Source organism: Marmota marmota, unplaced genomic scaffold (assembly GCF_001458135.2).
Source record: "Marmota marmota marmota unplaced genomic scaffold, marMar, whole genome shotgun sequence".
Lineage (NCBI taxonomy): Eukaryota > Metazoa > Chordata > Mammalia > Rodentia > Sciuridae > Marmota > Marmota marmota.
The window spans coordinates 5,979,657-5,997,324 of record NW_025999969.1 but is presented as its reverse complement, the minus strand read 5'-3'; the positions used below and the strand labels follow the sequence as shown (position 1 = coordinate 5,997,324).

General features: G+C 40.1%; 1 protein-coding gene across 5 annotated transcripts in view; it reads left to right on the top strand.

The window, feature by feature from the left end:
- P3h2 (prolyl 3-hydroxylase 2) overlaps positions 1 to 17,293 on the top strand; it is a 165,258-nt gene extending 147,965 nt beyond the window's left edge. Inside the window, exons 11-15 of one of the 5 annotated variants that reach the window (XR_007347958.1) lie at positions 759 to 909; positions 1,669 to 1,786; positions 2,712 to 2,787; positions 4,812 to 4,894; positions 7,582 to 7,720. Coding sequence is in view for 4 of the 5 variants with exons in the window: in XM_015499994.2 (XP_015355480.2) it covers positions 759 to 909; positions 1,669 to 1,786; positions 2,712 to 2,787; positions 7,582 to 7,722; positions 12,793 to 12,885 (579 nt within the window). In the remaining variant the exon portion in view is untranslated. The other 4 variants (XM_048804071.1, XM_015499994.2, XM_048804070.1 and 1 more) reach the window with 4 other exon arrangements.
- Positions 17,294 to 17,668: the final 375 nt, after the last annotated feature.

Here is a 17,668-nt window from a genome sequence, read left to right as displayed (position 1 = left end):
GCTCTCTCTCTCTCTCTCTCTCTCTCTCTCTCTCTCTCTCTCTCTGTCTCTCTCTCTCTCTTTCTTCTTATTCAAAACAAGTTTATTTCTTGCTTGCATAAAATGAAATCATCTGGGAGAGATGTGGAGTTAAGGAAAGGAAACACTAGTCCTCACAATCATTCAAGGGCCAAACTGAAGAGCTTTGCCATCTTCAAGTGGTTTTCATAGTTATTTTGGGTGTGTCCATCTACATAGCAGATGGGAGAAGAAAATGCAAGGATAATGGTTGAAATTTTAATGGGGTGTACATTCCTACACTCACATTGCCCTGTCCAAGACTTACTCACATGGTCTCATACACATGTATGGCCCTGAATGGGTGAATGTGCTTCCTTGCTGGAGCCATGTGTAAGGAACATATCTCAAAAAGAAGCAAAAGTTTTTTTGCAGACATTTAGTAGTTTCTGCTGCCAAACTCTTCTATTGCAGGCTTCCAGCCTTAGGCAAGCCTGAGCTCAGATTTAAAGTATCTATTTAAAATGCATAGTTAAGGACATAGATATTTTAATTACTGAAATGAATACATGCAACTAAAGTGACTAAAGGATCTAACAGCTTGTGAAACCCCTACCCCAACATTCCACAAAGGATAGGGAGAAGAGACTAAGATAGGGAGTCTCTAAGATCAGGTCTGAGGAAAAATAAAATTCCTGTTTTTTTAATTCTACTGGTCAATCCACTGCTTTCTAATGTTTTTATTTTGCTTTTCTTTTCAGTTTGGTTATGAGGGCCGAGTCCCACTGAAGAGTGCACGTCTGTTTTATGACATCAGTGAGAAGGCTCGAAAGATCGTAGAGTCCTATTTCATGCTGAATTCAACCCTTTATTTTTCCTATACACACATGGTCTGCCGAACAGCCCTGTCTGGTGAGAATTCAGAGCCTGAACTTGTTCCTTTCTACCCACAATACAATGGGAATTTAAACTATGTAAAACAGAGCTCTATTTCATGTAGCCTAATATTTTAGAAGAGTTCTGTATTTCTAAAGGAGGAAGAGAAGAAGGAGGAACAGTAGCAACTTAGGAAACTCAGGACTTATTTTTTACATCCCTCTTTTGCTCCTTTTTGGTCCCCTAAAATTCCTGAAGACTCTCTCTCTGAATATTTTCAAATCTATTTCTCTTTATTGTTGACATCATACAGAAAAAATGCTTTTCTTCTCTAGGCTTCTCTTTCTAAGGGACCAGGGACCTGGACATTATGGTTGCTGTTTGTTAAAGAGATTATTGAAGAGATGTCTATTATCATTTCTCCTGAGCATCTTCTCTTCCACCCACCTGAATGCCACAGGAAAGATGCCATAGGAGTAGGCAACACTTGGGGGAGTTTCCTCTGAATCAAAATCATTTGTTTTCATTTTCATTTCATCCTTATCCTTTTTGAAGTACAACCCATGAAATGCATGGAGCTTATACACGTATATTTCTATCAGAGTGTGCTTATAGTTGAAGAGACAGGTGTGATTTGCCCAAGGTTTCACATCAAGTTCAAGTCAAAACCAGACCAGAGTCTCCTGACTGCTTGCTCACTGTCCTTTCATCTGCTGTGCCTCCTCTCCTCTCATTTACAAAGGACACCAGGAACGGGAGAAGACAGTTAATCAATATTATTCCTTTTTCTGGCAGGTCAACAGGATAGAAGAAATGACCTCAGTCATCCCATCCATGCTGATAACTGCCTGTTGGATCCAGAAGCCAATGAATGCTGGAAGGAGCCTCCTGCTTACACTTTCCGGGACTATAGGTAAGCCCGCGACTCCTTCAGAACCAAGCTCCCACCCAACAGTAATCCATGGGAACTGGAAAGCTATTCTGTTTCGCTTGTCATCTTTATCTCTGTGAAGCAGAGATTCTCAAGTAATCTGAAGCAGCTTCCATAGCTGAGAAGTGGCAACTTCATTTTTATCTTCAAAATCATGCACATTTTCCTCCTACCAAGGAGTGTGTATGTTGTGTTGTGTTGTTGTTGTTTTTAAATCATTGTGTTTTCACTGAGGCATACCCTTTTTGGGTATGTACATCTCAGTCTGAGAACACAAAGTCATGGTGTCCTAGCATACCTGGGGATCTTCTCATATCACTTATCAATGACTCACACATTTGAAGAACTATGTTGCATTTTGCAAACAAGAAAACAGAAACTCAGAAAAAAAAATACTCTTTTATGATGTTGAAAGATATCTTTGTCTATAAAGAGAAGAATCAGGAGTCTTAGTCCCCATGTGTATAATAGTGTGTTAATTATTACGACACTTTCCTATTCTAAAATAATTTTTAGCACCCCCTCTCTGCAGGCCAGGGTCCAGGTAATTAAGGAAAAAGTAGTTACTAGTATGTGAGAGAAGAAGAGAGTTAGAAGCAATGTGGGTGGGTTCAGAGGGCTCCATTAAAATAAATCTAGTTAGATATTCTTTGGAGGAAGTGAAATGTGATCTGAGCTTTGAAATATGATTAGAACTTTTATGTAAGTAGAATTGATAAATCCTTTAGAGGTATAACCCAAATTATATCTGATCTTACCTTCAAGGGTCTGGTGGGTCAAATATTGAGATGTCTAGTTCAAAGGCAACTTACTAATCAGGAAGCCCAATCATCACCTGTCTTCATGTTCCACAGTGATGATATTTTGAGAATATTGTCCTATGAATGTCTCTCCCTTTCTCCTTTAGTGCTCTCCTGTATATGAATGACGACTTCGAAGGAGGAGAATTCATATTCACTGAAATGGATGCTAAGACTGTGACTGTGAGTAAGCTTCTTCCTGCAAATTTATTTAGTGTTTTTTTATTTTGTCTTACATTCTTCCAAGGATTTCCAGAGTGCTGGATTCCAAATACTTCTGAGCTCAAGAATTCAAGGGGTGGAAAGAGTCCAAGTAAATTGATAAACCATAAACTTTTAGAAATAGAAGCATACATAAACATCTTCTAGTTCAATTTGAAGATAAATAAAGAGTAGAGATAATAAGGATTTGATGAGGACCACATAGATAGTTAGTGTTCAACTTGGAACCAAAATCTAGACTTTCTGATTCTTTGATGGAAACATAAAAACATTAGTTCTTAGTCACCCAAGTCTAGGACAAGTCAAATAAATATACAGAATAAATTCAAGTAACCTGGTGTTCCACATGCTTGGATTGAGCATTGGCCTCCAAATCCCTAGTTACTCAAATGATCAAAAAAGGGTCTATGCATATGTGTGTATGTACAAATACTATTTTAGTCAGCTTTTTTGATGCTGTTAGTGTGTTAATTATTTTGAGAAGGAGAAATTTATTTGGGGTTTTATGGTTTCAGAGGTCGAAGTCAATTCAATAGATTGTCAATTCCATTGCTCCAGGCCAGAGGTGAGGTAGGAAATCATGGTAGAAGAGTGTGGTGGAGGAAGGAGGCTCAGGACATGGCTCCAGGAAGCAGAGAGAAAGCGAGCTCTGCTCACTAAGAACACAATATGTACCCCAAATGCACCCCCCCAATGACTTACCTCCTCTAGCCACACCCTACCTGTCTACAGTTAGCACCCAGTTAATCCCTATTAGAGGATTAATGTACTGATTAGGTTAAACCTTTAATAATACAATCATTACATTTCTAAACTTTCTTGCATTTTCTCACACATGAGCTTTTGGGGGGCACTTCATATCTAAACCATAACAAATACAAACATATAATTTTAGTGTAAGTAATAAACCTACAGAGGTTGATACACATACACACAAATATGTAGATCAAAACCTAAATTTACCAACATTCGCCTAAGCAAACCAGTGCCTTTGGAAAACCAGCCTCCATAGCACTTACATACTCTACAGTTAGCATCTCCCCCCACCCCTTTCAGTACTGAGATTGAACCCAGGCATTCTTTTGGCCACTGAGCTACATCCCCAGCCCTTTCACTTATTAATTAATTAATTAATTAATTTATTCATTCATTTATTTTGGGAAAGGTCATTGCTAAGTTACTGAGGCTGGCACTGAACTTGCTATTTTTCTGCCTCAGCCTCCCCAGTTGCCTGGATTACAGGCATGCACCACCATACCTGGTTTAGTTAGCATCATTTGATCTTTAAACAAAGAACATATATAATGGTTAAAAAAAACAGGTTTTTCCAACTGAGGGAATAAATTATAAATAGGTTATGAGCTATGTCTTTCTTCCATACAAATCTAAATAATTGGGACCTGTATATGATAAACTTCAAGGTTTTGCATTACATAAGCCATTTTTCAACTTTTCCTGAGTTTTGTAATTTTACTCTCATAGCTTCATGCTTTTCTGAACAGTACGTCATCTATGTATCTTTCATGACATACTACTGTGCTGTTGCAGGTAATATAAAATGTCATATATTCCTTGGTTTAAAGGGAATTTCTATGAAGATTCTGGTTTAACTTGTTTAGAAATGTTGTTATAATTAAAAAATATATTTTATGCAGTTTAATACAATGATATATGTTCAAAAGTTTGTGATGCTTCACTGGTTTTTTTTTTTTTTTTGTAAATTTAAATATTTATCTGGGGAGTGTTTTGATGTTTCATAATGTAGAAAACTAAGTGAATTGATGTTCTTGGTTGGAGTTTAAAAGCCCTACACTAGAATGTCACTTTTGTAAAAGCTGTATGTAGAAGTCATTTTGTTTCTGAGCTTTGCTAACACTGAAACTGAGGTACAAAATCATTCCCATCTTATACACTTTGGAGAAAATCAGTTTCAAATAAAATCAGACAGGTGGTTGAGAAGATTTCTTTGCTTCTACTCCCCCTAGTGGCCATGTTTGGAGACGTTGAATGTTTGAAAGAATTGATGCTTGGAATACTATGTATGAATCAGTTTCATTCACTGTTGAATGTAAGTTAACTGAAATTCTGCTTTTTAACCATGTCAAAGTAGATACTATTCTCCTTTTATTTATCTATAATTATAAGATAATTTATGGTTTTAAAAGGAATGGATCTAACCTCTCCTCAAAAAAGTAAATGAAAACTGGCTTAAATTTTTAACCCAAAGGCTTATCAATTCTTTAGATTAATGCATATGACAGAGTTTTTAGAACATTTCAGGGATAATTAAGATTCATGGGTAAAGATTTTAGGAATTATTGAAGTTGAAGAATTTCCAGTTCTTACCTCTTTCCCATAGTAAATTTATTCCAGTCTCAACAAAGAGAAAAGGACAGTTTTCCTTTTCTGTTTCTCTTATTTGACTTCCAAAGGACAAACAGAAAAGTATTGACCTCAGGGCCACAAAAAGAATTAGAGTTTTCCCATCCTTTACTTTGGAAAAATCTTGATATTGTATAATGAATTGAACAGTGACTGAATGTTTACATTGATTAAGGATAAGTACCTCTCAAATTCTTTCCAGCTCTTTATTATCAGTTAGATGGAAGGAAAAATTGTTTGTAAAAATCATACTTGGAAAATTGTATACTTGGAAGACAAATGGCTTATTTTAAATAATAGCATTTATTTGTGGAACAAGAATTAAAGGGTTTGGGGCTCTCCGTGTAAGTTTGAAGAAGATAAAATTTAACAAGTTGTGTTTGCTTTACGACAAATGAAATTCAATGTTAATGGTGCGGTGTTCCAAAGTATGTCTGTAACCATTTAATTAAACTCCAGAACACAGTGTCCTGTAGAAACCATGTCAGAATTGAGAATGAAAGCTTCTTTATTCCTCCATGTGTGACAGGTGAAGCTCCCTGTTTGGTCAGTCCTGGTGGGCCCTGAGAGCCTAGTCCCCTGTCATCAGTTCTGATTGCTTCAGCCATTCCATAACTTGTTCTCCTAAGCTTTCTTGAAATTTTTCATATTTAAATATCCTTTCAATTCTTCTAATTTCATTAGAAAGAAAACTCTGAATTGTCCTGACAGTCTTTCTTTAATATCCTAAAATGTTTCCACCAAGAACTGGTGATCACAGAGTGATGGCCATCATGTGTGGTCATTTGAGTTCTGACCAGCTCCTCAGAGGGTGCTGTTCAGAGAACTTGAAGCTCCAGCTCCCAAGGTCACTTACTAGGAAGGTTTTTCTATCCCACTTCACGGGCTTCACACATTATTTATTATTCTGTTTCTATGCAGAAAGGCACAGCAAGTTCTGTCTCTGCCAAACTGGAATCATACTGATACTGTGGACACCAGATTTACATCAGAACAGTCACCTCCATACAGCTGCTTAAGAGAAGCCACTATCTAGAAAAGACAAATCACTCTTTGATTATTGTGAATAGGAAAACAACCAGAAACTGACTTCTCCCTTCTGCTCCTCCACTTAATACTCACACACGCACGTGTACACACACAGAGGCATAAAAATACATGCATACGTGGGCATACACACACACCTGGGCCTCTGACTTCTTGACTCCTCCACCTTCCTCTGACCTTCCGTGTGATTCATACAGTCTGGGAGTATAAATGTTATCCCAGAACTTCAGGAAATGCTTCAGACATTCTTCTGGAAGGCACTAGTGAGGAAACCACAGCCATCTCATGTTAAGCACAAAGAAAATGAAAACTCCCCTAATGGGCCTGTATCAACTCAAGTCAGTTCAGAAAACAGCTCATTCAAAGGTCCCTCTTAGCATGCAGTAGAATGGCCAGTCTCACTGTTTTGCTTTTGCTTTACTTCCTAAGGTCTACTATAGAATTTGTAAGGTTTCAATATTTCCTAAAAAAGAAAAATAGTCTCTACTCACATCAGACACTTCTTAAAACCACAACCAAGGCTTCTAATATCCAGTTGCTTGAGCTCACTCAACTTGAAGAGCCTGCTTTTCCATCTTCCACCCCGACCCAGTGCCCCCAGCAATATCTGTTTTTCCCTCACTGCCCTTTTCTACCTAGATATCACTGGACAGCTCCACCTGAGCAATGCGCAAGCTTTGAAGTGTTGTGTCAGTCATCTCAAAACACCTAGAGGCCATGGAATAGGTCATCCCAAGGGTAGTATGTTCGCTTCACTGAAGCTAGTCAAACAAAGCCTGATTAACCACTGGCTAGCAATAGTTTGAAGGGATTAATGCATCATTTGGATTCGATTTGACTTTTAGAAATCTTTGGATTGTGACAAATGTATAAACCATAAATACACAATGAAGGAATTAGAAAGGGTGCTCTCATGTAACCACTATCTAGATGAATAGTTAGGCTTTTCCAGTGGTCAGATGTCTTCTTGATTTCTTTTTAACTCCACAAATATTAAATGTACACCTGCCTTGCACATAGATGCTTTGCTATGTTAAAACTATATAAGTGAATTAAAAGAAACCTTTGCCTTCTTGGAATCTCTAGGCTATTAGCACAGCATGTATTAAGCAATTACTATGTGCATGAGCTATTCCACATATTTTGCTTAATTTTTTGTATTTTATTTTATGAGGTTTTATCTACAGATCAAAAGACTGACAGGACTTCTTTTTACAGCCCCAGCATTCCATTATTCTTTGACTAAAACCTTAACCCAAATAATTTCACGGAGGGTAATGTTTATGATCTAAAATTAAAAAGTCTAGCTGTCATTTTCTTTTGCAGGCCTCTATAAAACCAAAGTGTGGGCGTATGATCAGCTTCTCATCTGGAGGAGAGAACCCACATGGGGTGAAGGCAGTCACCAAAGGACAGAGGTGTGCTGTGGCTCTGTGGTTCACCTTGAACCCACTTTATAGAGAATTGGTGAGTTCCTAACACTCGGAAGGCCAGTTAGACCTGCTTTCTGAACTGATCAATCTACAAAGTCCTTTAACTTGTTCCATATCCCTTCAGGATCCTAAGACATCGTGACAAAACTTTCACAGATTTCTTTCTTTTTCTTGTTTCCAATGCTAGGACTATTTTCTAAGCAAGAACAAACATCCCTGATCTGGTCCTGACATGGCAATTACATATCTTATAGGAACTATGAAGGCAGCTTTTAATCTGATCATTTCTAATAAGTGAAGCTGTTTTCAGAAATAGAATCATCAGTGTTATTGGGGAGTTACGAATCAAGACTGAGCTTGTTAACAAATTGGAGCCTTGGGAGAGAGGAATGACAGTTTGTGGGTCTCCAAGAGAAAAGACTGTATTATTTTCTTGGCAAAGTATTAAATGATCACTGAATAATTTATCAAACATGTGAAAGAGGATGAGGGAAGCTGAAAGCTTTTTATGACTTATTACTACTACTAAATTAAATATTAATATCATATTTGAAGTAGCTGAGGACACTTAGCCTGAAAAAGAGACTGTGATCTCATCCTTGTAGGTGTGCTTGGGCAGCAGTTGTAGTCTACACTAGTGAAGAGACATGAATTAACACCAATAGGCAGAAGTCCCTGGGAGAAAAATTATCCCATAAGGGATAACTTTCAAATTATTAGTCCTATCAAGTAGAGTTGTCTGCTTTGGAAGTCCTGATTGGTGGCTCCAATTGAAGCCCAGTCAGCGACGTGGCCTGAAATACGGAAGTTGAGCCTCATGACAAGGGGTCACCTTGAATGACTGCAAAGTCTTCTTCAGCCCACGTTCTAATGAATCTATTCATTAAAATGATGGTCTGTCTGGTTTTGCTCTTTAGGGTCCCTAAATTGAATCCAGTTTCATCAGCAACTGCTTTAAAACAATCCCTTTTTCTTATGTATTTTTCACAATCAAAACTATCTCACACCAGCTACTAGGGAGTCTGAGGCAGCAGAATCACAACTTCTGGGCCTGCCTGGGCAACTTATCAAGAGCCTGTCTCAGAAAAAAGAAAAACAAAAACAAGGACCAAGGCTGTACCTCAGAGATAGAAAGAGTACTTGCCTAGTGTGTGCATTTTAGGCTCAGGGTTCCATCTCCAGCACTGCAACAAAACAAAAATGAACTCACAAAAGTTCTTTTCCCACATTCTCTGAGCATTCTTTCAGACAATTAACACAGGTTCACAGAAGACTTGTTAATTGCCTGGAAAGCCCTGCAAGGCAGGCTCTTGGAGCACAGGATGAACAAAACATAGTTCTTGACTGCAGGGAGCAGGGAGAGATCAAGAAGACAGGAAATGGGAATACAGGAAGACTCACTTAAACTCAGAAATAAAGAAGATGATACCTAGCATGGAAAGAGAAAGAACTATCCTAACAGGGAAGAGAGCACAGAGCTGAGAAGTTCAACAGCACTGAACAATCTCCTTCACCAAGAATTCCTTTTGTTCCCTATTTTTTTCACCCACTTTTTTTTAATTGGTGCATTATAGTTGTACAAACGGATGGGATTTGTTGTTACATATTCGAACATACACATGATATAAAAATATAATTTGGCCAATATCATTCCCCAGCATTTCCCCCTCCCTGTGTTTTGTAAACTCCAAAATACCAGTGTCCCTCCGAAGCACTCCTTCTACAGTAAGGCCCATAGGTAAAGGCGGAAACAATGAAGAGTAAAATTGTTTAAAAATTGCCTTACTACCAGAATTTTAGCCTTACTCAGAGGGAATTTAATAATTCTGTATTCCAACTTCCTCTTCAAACATATTGTTCTATCAATGAACTATAAATTAATAAAATAAACACAAAGTAATTCCCTGCTCCTTCCTAATCAGAAAACATCAATGCCATTGTTTCCTCCTTGGATGGAAAAGTACTATGAACTTCTCCAGTCTTCAGGCAGTAGCGGCATCTAGTGGTCACAGTTGGAAATGGCAAGAGCCTCTTCAACAATAAAAAATTTTGTCTATGCCTTGATTCCCAAACTTTCTTCTCATTGGAATTACCTGGTAATCTTTATAAAACTATTAACAACTGACTCCCACCTTCATAAATTCTGATTTAATTTCTATAGAGTGTTATATGGGCATCAGGAGTTTCAAAGTCTCCCCAAGTGAGTCTAATGTGTAGCAAAGTTTGGGAACCCTGGCTAAAACCTTTTCTCAGATTGAATCTCTGAGTGAGGAAAGCCTGTAGGCAAAAAAAAAAAAAAAATCATTAGTTCTGGCAGATTCCCATATATTATAGATTATTTTAAATACACTAGAATCTCAAGAGGTATTTAGCAACATAAATTATACAAGAACATTAGAGTTTCATGTATTTCTTTTTTTTTTTAAGAGAGAGTGGAGAGAGAGAGAGAGAGAGAGAATTTTTCCTTTTAATATTTATTTTTTACTTTTTCGGTGGACACAACAGCTTTGTTTGTATGTGGTGCTGAGGATCGAACCCGGGCCGCTCGCATGCCAGGCGAGCGCGCTACCGCTTGAGCCACATCCCCAGCCCCGAGTTTCATGTATTTCATATTTAGGTCTTGAATTTCTTTCCCTTCATAAGAGACTTAATTGTGATAGTATTTTGTGGCCATCAGATGTGAGAACTTTGCATGTGTGTCAGTTTTTCTTTTTTTTTTTTTTAAGCATCGAGATTTTCTTAGCATATTCATAAATTAGTAAACAGGCCTTTTTAAAAAGCTATAGCAGCAATTTAGTTTACTTTTAGTCAGTTGGTTATTTTGGTTGTCTTTATGTCAACATTGTTTTCAATTATGAGGTCTTGCATGAAAGGAGATTTGTTTTTAGGCCATAAAACAGTTGTTTTTATAAGTTGCTATGCTTTACACTGTGCTAGAGACTACCTCTGGAGAATACAGACTAGATGAGGCTTAACCCCCGGTTTCCAGGAGCTCAGAGTCTTTGGAGAGATGATACAGGTGCCCAAGTAAGTAAAATATGATACAGAAGGTGGTAGGAATTGTCAGTAGCAAATGACTGTGCAGGGGATATAAAGAAGTAGGCAGGAAAGGGTCATTGAGGAGATGATGTTTGAGGTGAGATTTACAGGGTGAGTGAGATTTCTGTAAGGAGAAGCATTTTAGAGGAGACCTTCATATGTATGTATTGACTCATTGAATATAAATGCCAAATGTCAGTAACTTTTTTTGTACACTAGAAAATGGAGTGACCAAGAAGATAAGATTCCTTCCTCCCCGGAAGTTTACATTCTAGTGGACAGAGACAGGCAACAAATAGGCAAAAATATTACCAATTGAGAGAATTTCTCATAGTCATAAATGGTGTGTGCAAAATGGAACAAGGTAATTGATTTGAGAATAATGGGCTGTCAAACTGTGAGTTCTCGCCAAGCAAGTGACATGTGAGCTGCAACCCCAGTGACAAGAAGAGCCAACAGACATCTGGAGAAGAGCATTTCAGGCTCAGATGACAATGCAAAGGCCCAGAGACAAGAGGGAGCTTAGAGAGGTAGACAAAAAAGGTGTTGGAGGTGTAGCTCAGCAGTAGAGTGTATGCTTTGGCATTGGTAAGGCCCTGAGTTGGGTTTCCAGAATCAAAAACAAGCAAACAACCTCCCCACCATGAAAGAAATATTACAAAACAAAAAACAAAGAATAGTGACTGGGTTATGACATGCAAGATGGAGCATAGTACAAAAGGAGAACAGAGAAAGCAGGTCCACACTTTCCAGGTTGGATCAGTACTTTGAAATCCATTCTAACTGCTAGGAAGCCATTGTATCCTCCTCCTCCCAGTTTGCTCCCCCAGTTCTGGGAATGACCAGATCCAGAAGATTACTTTAGCAGATATCTGGACTTAGAGTAATGACAGAAAAGGTGAAAGACGTGGGAGGTTTGAGATGCAGTGTGGTGGTCGACCGGCTAGACCTATGGCTGGTTGGTGTGAGATAAGAGAAAACACAGGATACAGTGGCAACATCCAGAAGGATATTTAATTTAGACTAGGACTTGGCAGTTCTTTTGAGACTGTAGTATTTAGGGATCAGGAGGTAAGTCAGGAAGTTGGAGTGTAAGAAGAGGAGAGGGAAGAAAACAACGTAAGGCTGATGACACAGAAAGGTCTAAATCAGTGAGCTCCTTATAAGCACACAGAGAAATATGAACCCAGACCTCCAAGCCATTGGAAGCAAAGGGTCTGAGTACTGAGCAGCAGAGTGATATGGCCAGGTTTATGAGCAGGACCCAAGAAAAGCACATGAGTATTAGAAGCTTGTGAGTAGCGAAATAGGGAGTTCAATTTGGAAGTTTCTGATGCAACCGAGTTAGGAAATAACGTGGACCTAAACCAATGGCTGTTAAGAAGGAGCTTTGCCTAGGGCACATTGGGCAATGTCTGGGGACACTTTGGTCATCACAACTTAGGGAGACATCCTGTTGGCTACCTGTAGTAAGTAGAGACCAGGGACATTGCTGAACATTCTACAATGCACCTGACCCTCTCTCCACACACAAACACACACAACAACAAGGAATGATCTGGTCTAAATATCAGCAGCGCCAAGGTTGAGAAACCCTGGCCCAAAATAAAGCCACAGTATTATGCCTGGAAAAGAAAGGGGCAGAAAAAAGAGACAAAATGGAAAGGACGAAATGGCTTATCAGATGCAGGAATCCATGGTCAGGTTATTATGGCAAATGGGAGGGCAGCGGCTTTACTGCGAGGTTTAGTATCTGAGGAACAGAATAGGTCTGTGGGGGAGAAAAGGTGCATTCAGTTAGAATACTGAGCTGAGCTGGAGATGTTGATGAGACCATGAAGTAGCAAGAGTAGGAAGTGGTTGAATATGCAAGACGTGTTTTGCAGGAAAGAAATCATGGAAAATAATTACCTAGGACAAAGGAGATGAAGATGAGGTTTCATCCTTAACTGGATTTAGCACCAATCCATGCCCATATGGATGCCTGGAAGTGTTCAGGAAGCATCTGCCACTGGTATTGATTACTATGCTTGTAACAGAAACTTGTCAATTGTCTTCTTTGCAGGAACGAATAAAGGCCGATGAAGTGATTGCAATCCTGGATCAGGAGCAGCAAGGAAAGCATGAACTGAACATTAACCCCAAAGATGAGCTATAAAAACAAGAAAGAAAGTTCTATCAAATATTTATTTAAATTGTTAATCTTAAAAGAACCTTTTTATTTTTGTACAGAGCCATGGTATAAATTAACAGGTTAATATGAGTCATTAGATCTCCCTTCTGTTCCTTAGGGTGCTAGCTTTGCTTCACTTCTGTCTTTCTTGGTTTTTCTTCAGATGATATTTCAAAGCTCAGTCACCTTCCCTTGCTCCACATATACACACCACACACAAACACATCACACACGTACCACATAACACACCACACACATGCCACACATATAAATACACGCCAAACACATCACACATACACATACACATGCACAAACACATCTAAACACCAAAAATACATACCACACAAAAAAACCACACACACACACACACACACACACACAATTTGCTGCACATTCAAAAACTCAGAGAGAATAAGCTGGTTCTTGGCGAATCCACACTCTTATGTGTGTCCCAGCTCTAAAGTTAGAGTGTGACTTGGTCTCAGCATGCTTTCCTGGCTCGGTGCCTTTCCGCCATGTCCTCTCGAGGTGCTGACAGCCATGAGCTCAACTCTCCAGAGTCAGCTAAGCTTTGGGTCTGCAGAGCCCCTGGTGAAGTCTGCATGGCCTCAGGTGTCCTGGGCATGAGGGCCATCCAAGCTCCAGGAGGGAAGCTCTTGGCTGAGGACTGCCTGCGACAGAGGGGCCGTCTTCCCAGGGCCTTGCTGGAGCTTTTGGTTCTGGTGTTCTCACCAGGGAACAACCTCACTCTGTATACTGGAAACTTCAGCTCACCCTCCAAGGTGCTCCGGGAGAGACTGCCCTCTGAGTTGTCTTCAAAAAGTCACAGAGAGGTTGGAATGGAATGGGTCGTCACTCCAGTGACTTTAGAAGAAAATCTCTAATCCCACCTGGCTCAGGACACTATGGCCAGGCTGCTGGAGAGCGGCAGCCCCTAGAGGAAAGGGATGTTTTATACTAAGAAAAGTGAGTCTGATTGATTCCAGTCTTCATCTGCTTATATTCAACGGCCCCTCCACATTGCTGCTGCCCAGCTCACAGATTCCTGCTTGTGTCGGAGTTGTTTAATAAAGGGAGCTTTGTTTTAATATCTTCTCCCGGGTGCCTGTTTTGTCTTCAGACAGTGGTCCCGCAGCAGCTCCTGGACAACCTAGAAGCACTGTTGGGCCACAACTCTTTTGCTAGCAGGCACACAGCTCCTGGGGGACACTGCTTTGGAAGAAACAGATGGTTGGCCCAGGGGGATATTAATCCAGAGAATGACTGGTTCTGATCCCAGTACTAAGGGGGATGCTCCAAAGATGTTTTACAGTCTATGGGGTTATTCTATAGACTGTAAAACAGGGTGTGTGGGCCATATTTTACCAGTGTGAGACTGTCACCTTTGTGATGGGCACGGGTAGAGCTAAGATTTACTTTCTACAATGCATGTTCTTGGTTAGTGGTAAGAACATCCATTCTTTGAAACTGAAAATTTGAGTTACAGTGATTTATGTGCCATCTGTTTTCCGCCAAACTTTCTGCTTACATTTTCATCATGGGTAAAGGGAAAGAGCATTAAGTTATAATCCCAGCCCCATCATATTTACCCTGCTGTGTGACCTGGAGCTACCTTCTTTCCCTTTCTGGACTTCAGTTTCCTTCTCTAAAAATGACATAATTAGGTATAGCTTTCCAGAAACCCTCCCATGTGCTCCAAATACAAACAAATAAATCCCCCAATCAAAACTAATTTTAGAAATAGTCCCAAATAAGAACAAATTCATTTCTGCTAACATTTTGAGACTTGCAAATGGGTTCCTTATATGCACATGTGATTATAAGATTTTTAAACCCAATTTTAAGGGCTCAAAATTCTTGAGCTTTGAAGCAGATTGCTATTTGTCTGTTCTTCCACTGCGAAGAGCTTGCTGGCACTCAGATTTGCTGATAGGAGGATCCAGGCAAGGATCTGATTTCTGTTTTCTGGCAACAAGGCATCAACAGAGAAAACAGTCCCTGGTTCTTTGCAATCCTGGCTTCCTGGGTGCAGTGGGTGCTCTGGGAGAGCATTCAGGCATTCAGCACTGTCTGATGCTCGATCCCACAGAAAGTGGGTGAAGGCCTCAATAGACATCATTGTGTGAGATCCACATCTTGAGACATTTGCTGACAGCACTGGGTAGTTATTCCCGTTTTGCTGGTTCACCATGTTGCTCGACACCTGGAACATCATGCATGTGCTAAAGCATTTATATTTTAATCTGCTCCACATCAAACCATACATAATTTCATTTAAATATTTAGGGAGTGTCATCAGATGACTAAAATATCTCAGACTTAGAAGTTGCAGTATCTGTATGCTAGATAATCCCTCTTGTAGAAGAATAGAAAAGCCCATTGGAAAATTTGAAGTTTTTAGAGATGAAGAAAGCCATAGAAATCACAATTCAATTCTTTCTCTTTAGGTAGAAGCTCAGAGATGAAACAGAGCCAGAGCTAAAGCCAGGGCTGTTGATTTTGGTTATGTTACACGGGGCTTAGGATCCTGGTGCCGGGCTTCGTCCACCTACAGGAAGGGCTGCTTCTTATAATCCAGCTAAAGATGGAACTTGCTGACTAATCCATGGATCTGCAAATCTGTGTCTGTCCAGAAGGAGGGAATGTTTTTTGTTCTCTTTCTTCCTTTTTTATTTTTTTCTTTCGGTACTGGGGATTGAACCCAGGGGTACTTTATCACTGAGAAAACAGTCCCTTTTTATGTTGAGACTGGGTCTTACTAAGTTGCTGCTCAGGCTGACCCCAGACTTGGAATCCTCCTGCCTCCGCCTCCCAAGTCACTGGGATTACAGGCATGCACCACCACAACCGGCTGGGGGAGCCTTTTACTTATTCACACAGAGGTGATAAATGTACTGGAGGCAGCCTAAGCTGAAAAGCTCAATTTTTATGTTTAGGGCTCTTGGTTGGTATGGCTTAGAGAACCACCATTTGTCTTGATGACTAAGCTTTTGTTTTCATCTGTTTTATTGTGTTGAGTGCTTATAACACAGGACATGTCCACACACGAGGAATCCCAGGAGGTGTGCTGGGCATGGGATGTGAAGTAAAGTGATTGCTTGTGGTCACTCAGCGTGGAAAGACTACAGTTAGCTACAAGCATGGTCTTTTGATCCAGGGAGGAAAAAAAAGCACTATTATCACTGTTCCCTGGGCCATCTTCCTAGGCACATTAAATATAAAATAATGAATTAGTGTAAAGAAGAAGGTTTGACTTTATCAAGTCAGGAAAAACTCCTCTTTTGTCTTCCGGCTGAGCTACCTGATCTTGTGATTTTGTGTGTGATTCCCCTTCTTTGACAAATATTGAATATGAGTTGCATAATTCAATTTGATTCAGGCCCACATTTGAGAACATACCTTGTGCCCAGTGCTGCTTTTGTGAAGCTCACAAAAGGAAAGAGGATTGTAGTCCAGTGTCATTTTTCCTCTCCCTCAAAGGCAGAAAGACTCTTGAGCTTAAGTTTCTTCTCTAGAGAAGACACAGGACACAGTGATCCTCCAGACAGGTGAAGTGCTTGCTTCACAGCACTGTCAACGGACAAGGAAATCTTAGGTTTAATGCACTCTTCATCATTATTAACACATATGTAACATTTTTTTGGCACTTAATCAGCTGAAAAGAAGCCATGGAATGAGTCAGTACCATTTAATAATATATACCTATGAATTTTAATTGAAGTACAAATGCTGAATTATTTCCCATAAGACAGCCACAGGGAACAACTCCCTCACTGACGTCAAGAGAGGAGATAATGGGGGCCACCTCACCAGCTCCTTATGCCAAGGCATTCAGTGTTCTGAGGTGGCTGACAGTGGAATGGCTGAGAAGTGGGAAAAAGTTGAACTGATCCCACATCCAAAACTCTTCAGGGAAACAGGAACCATTTGGCAAAAATTCCAAACCACAAGTCCATGGTTCTACCTCCTGCCAAGAAGCCTGTGATGGGAAGTGACCTCCCTACATAGTCCCAGCAGCCCACCCACCAATCAACTACTCCCAGATAATTTGATGTTTCCAATATGAGATGTGGGGCCCACTTTGATTTGGACGGGGTTGACGTCTTCAGACATATCTAGACAAGTAACATCCACCATTCTTGAGCTCACGGCTGTGTTGGAACTGCAAATTCTGTCACACACCCCGCTTCCCTTCCCCTCCCTGTAAATCACAATGTTTTCTGTGCCCACTGCTGACCTCTGAGGCCAGATGATGTCAAGTGGGGAACAATCTGATTATTGATCCTGGTTTTCACTACAATGGATGGCAGCAAACATGTGAAAGTTTGGATTAATGAGTCACCTCTGGCTTCAAAAATCTTGTTAAGGCTCCACAATAAAATAACCAAAGATGTTCCTGCCCTCTCTTTTCCTGATGTGTTGCTTGGGAGGAAAGTCTGAATGCCCCGTTTATTCAACAAGCAACACACCTTTCTTGGCCCCTTTGTATGATACATCTGGGGGAAGGAAAAACTAAAGAAGAAGAGGACATGCCCTGCTGCCCTCCCCTTGGCAGGCCAGCCACACAGGAGATCCAGATAGAGTTGAGTCTGACAGTTTTTCACCTTGACGGTCCCTCTCCTAATCACTCATCAGCTCTTGAAGGCCCCCAAAGCTTTAGGTAGGTATGACCAGGTGCCTTCTTCATCTGAGTGTCCATTTCAACAGTGAACTGGGAATCATTCACCAGTAAGAAATCTTGCCTCAAGCTCCCTTTGTCAAACTTTGG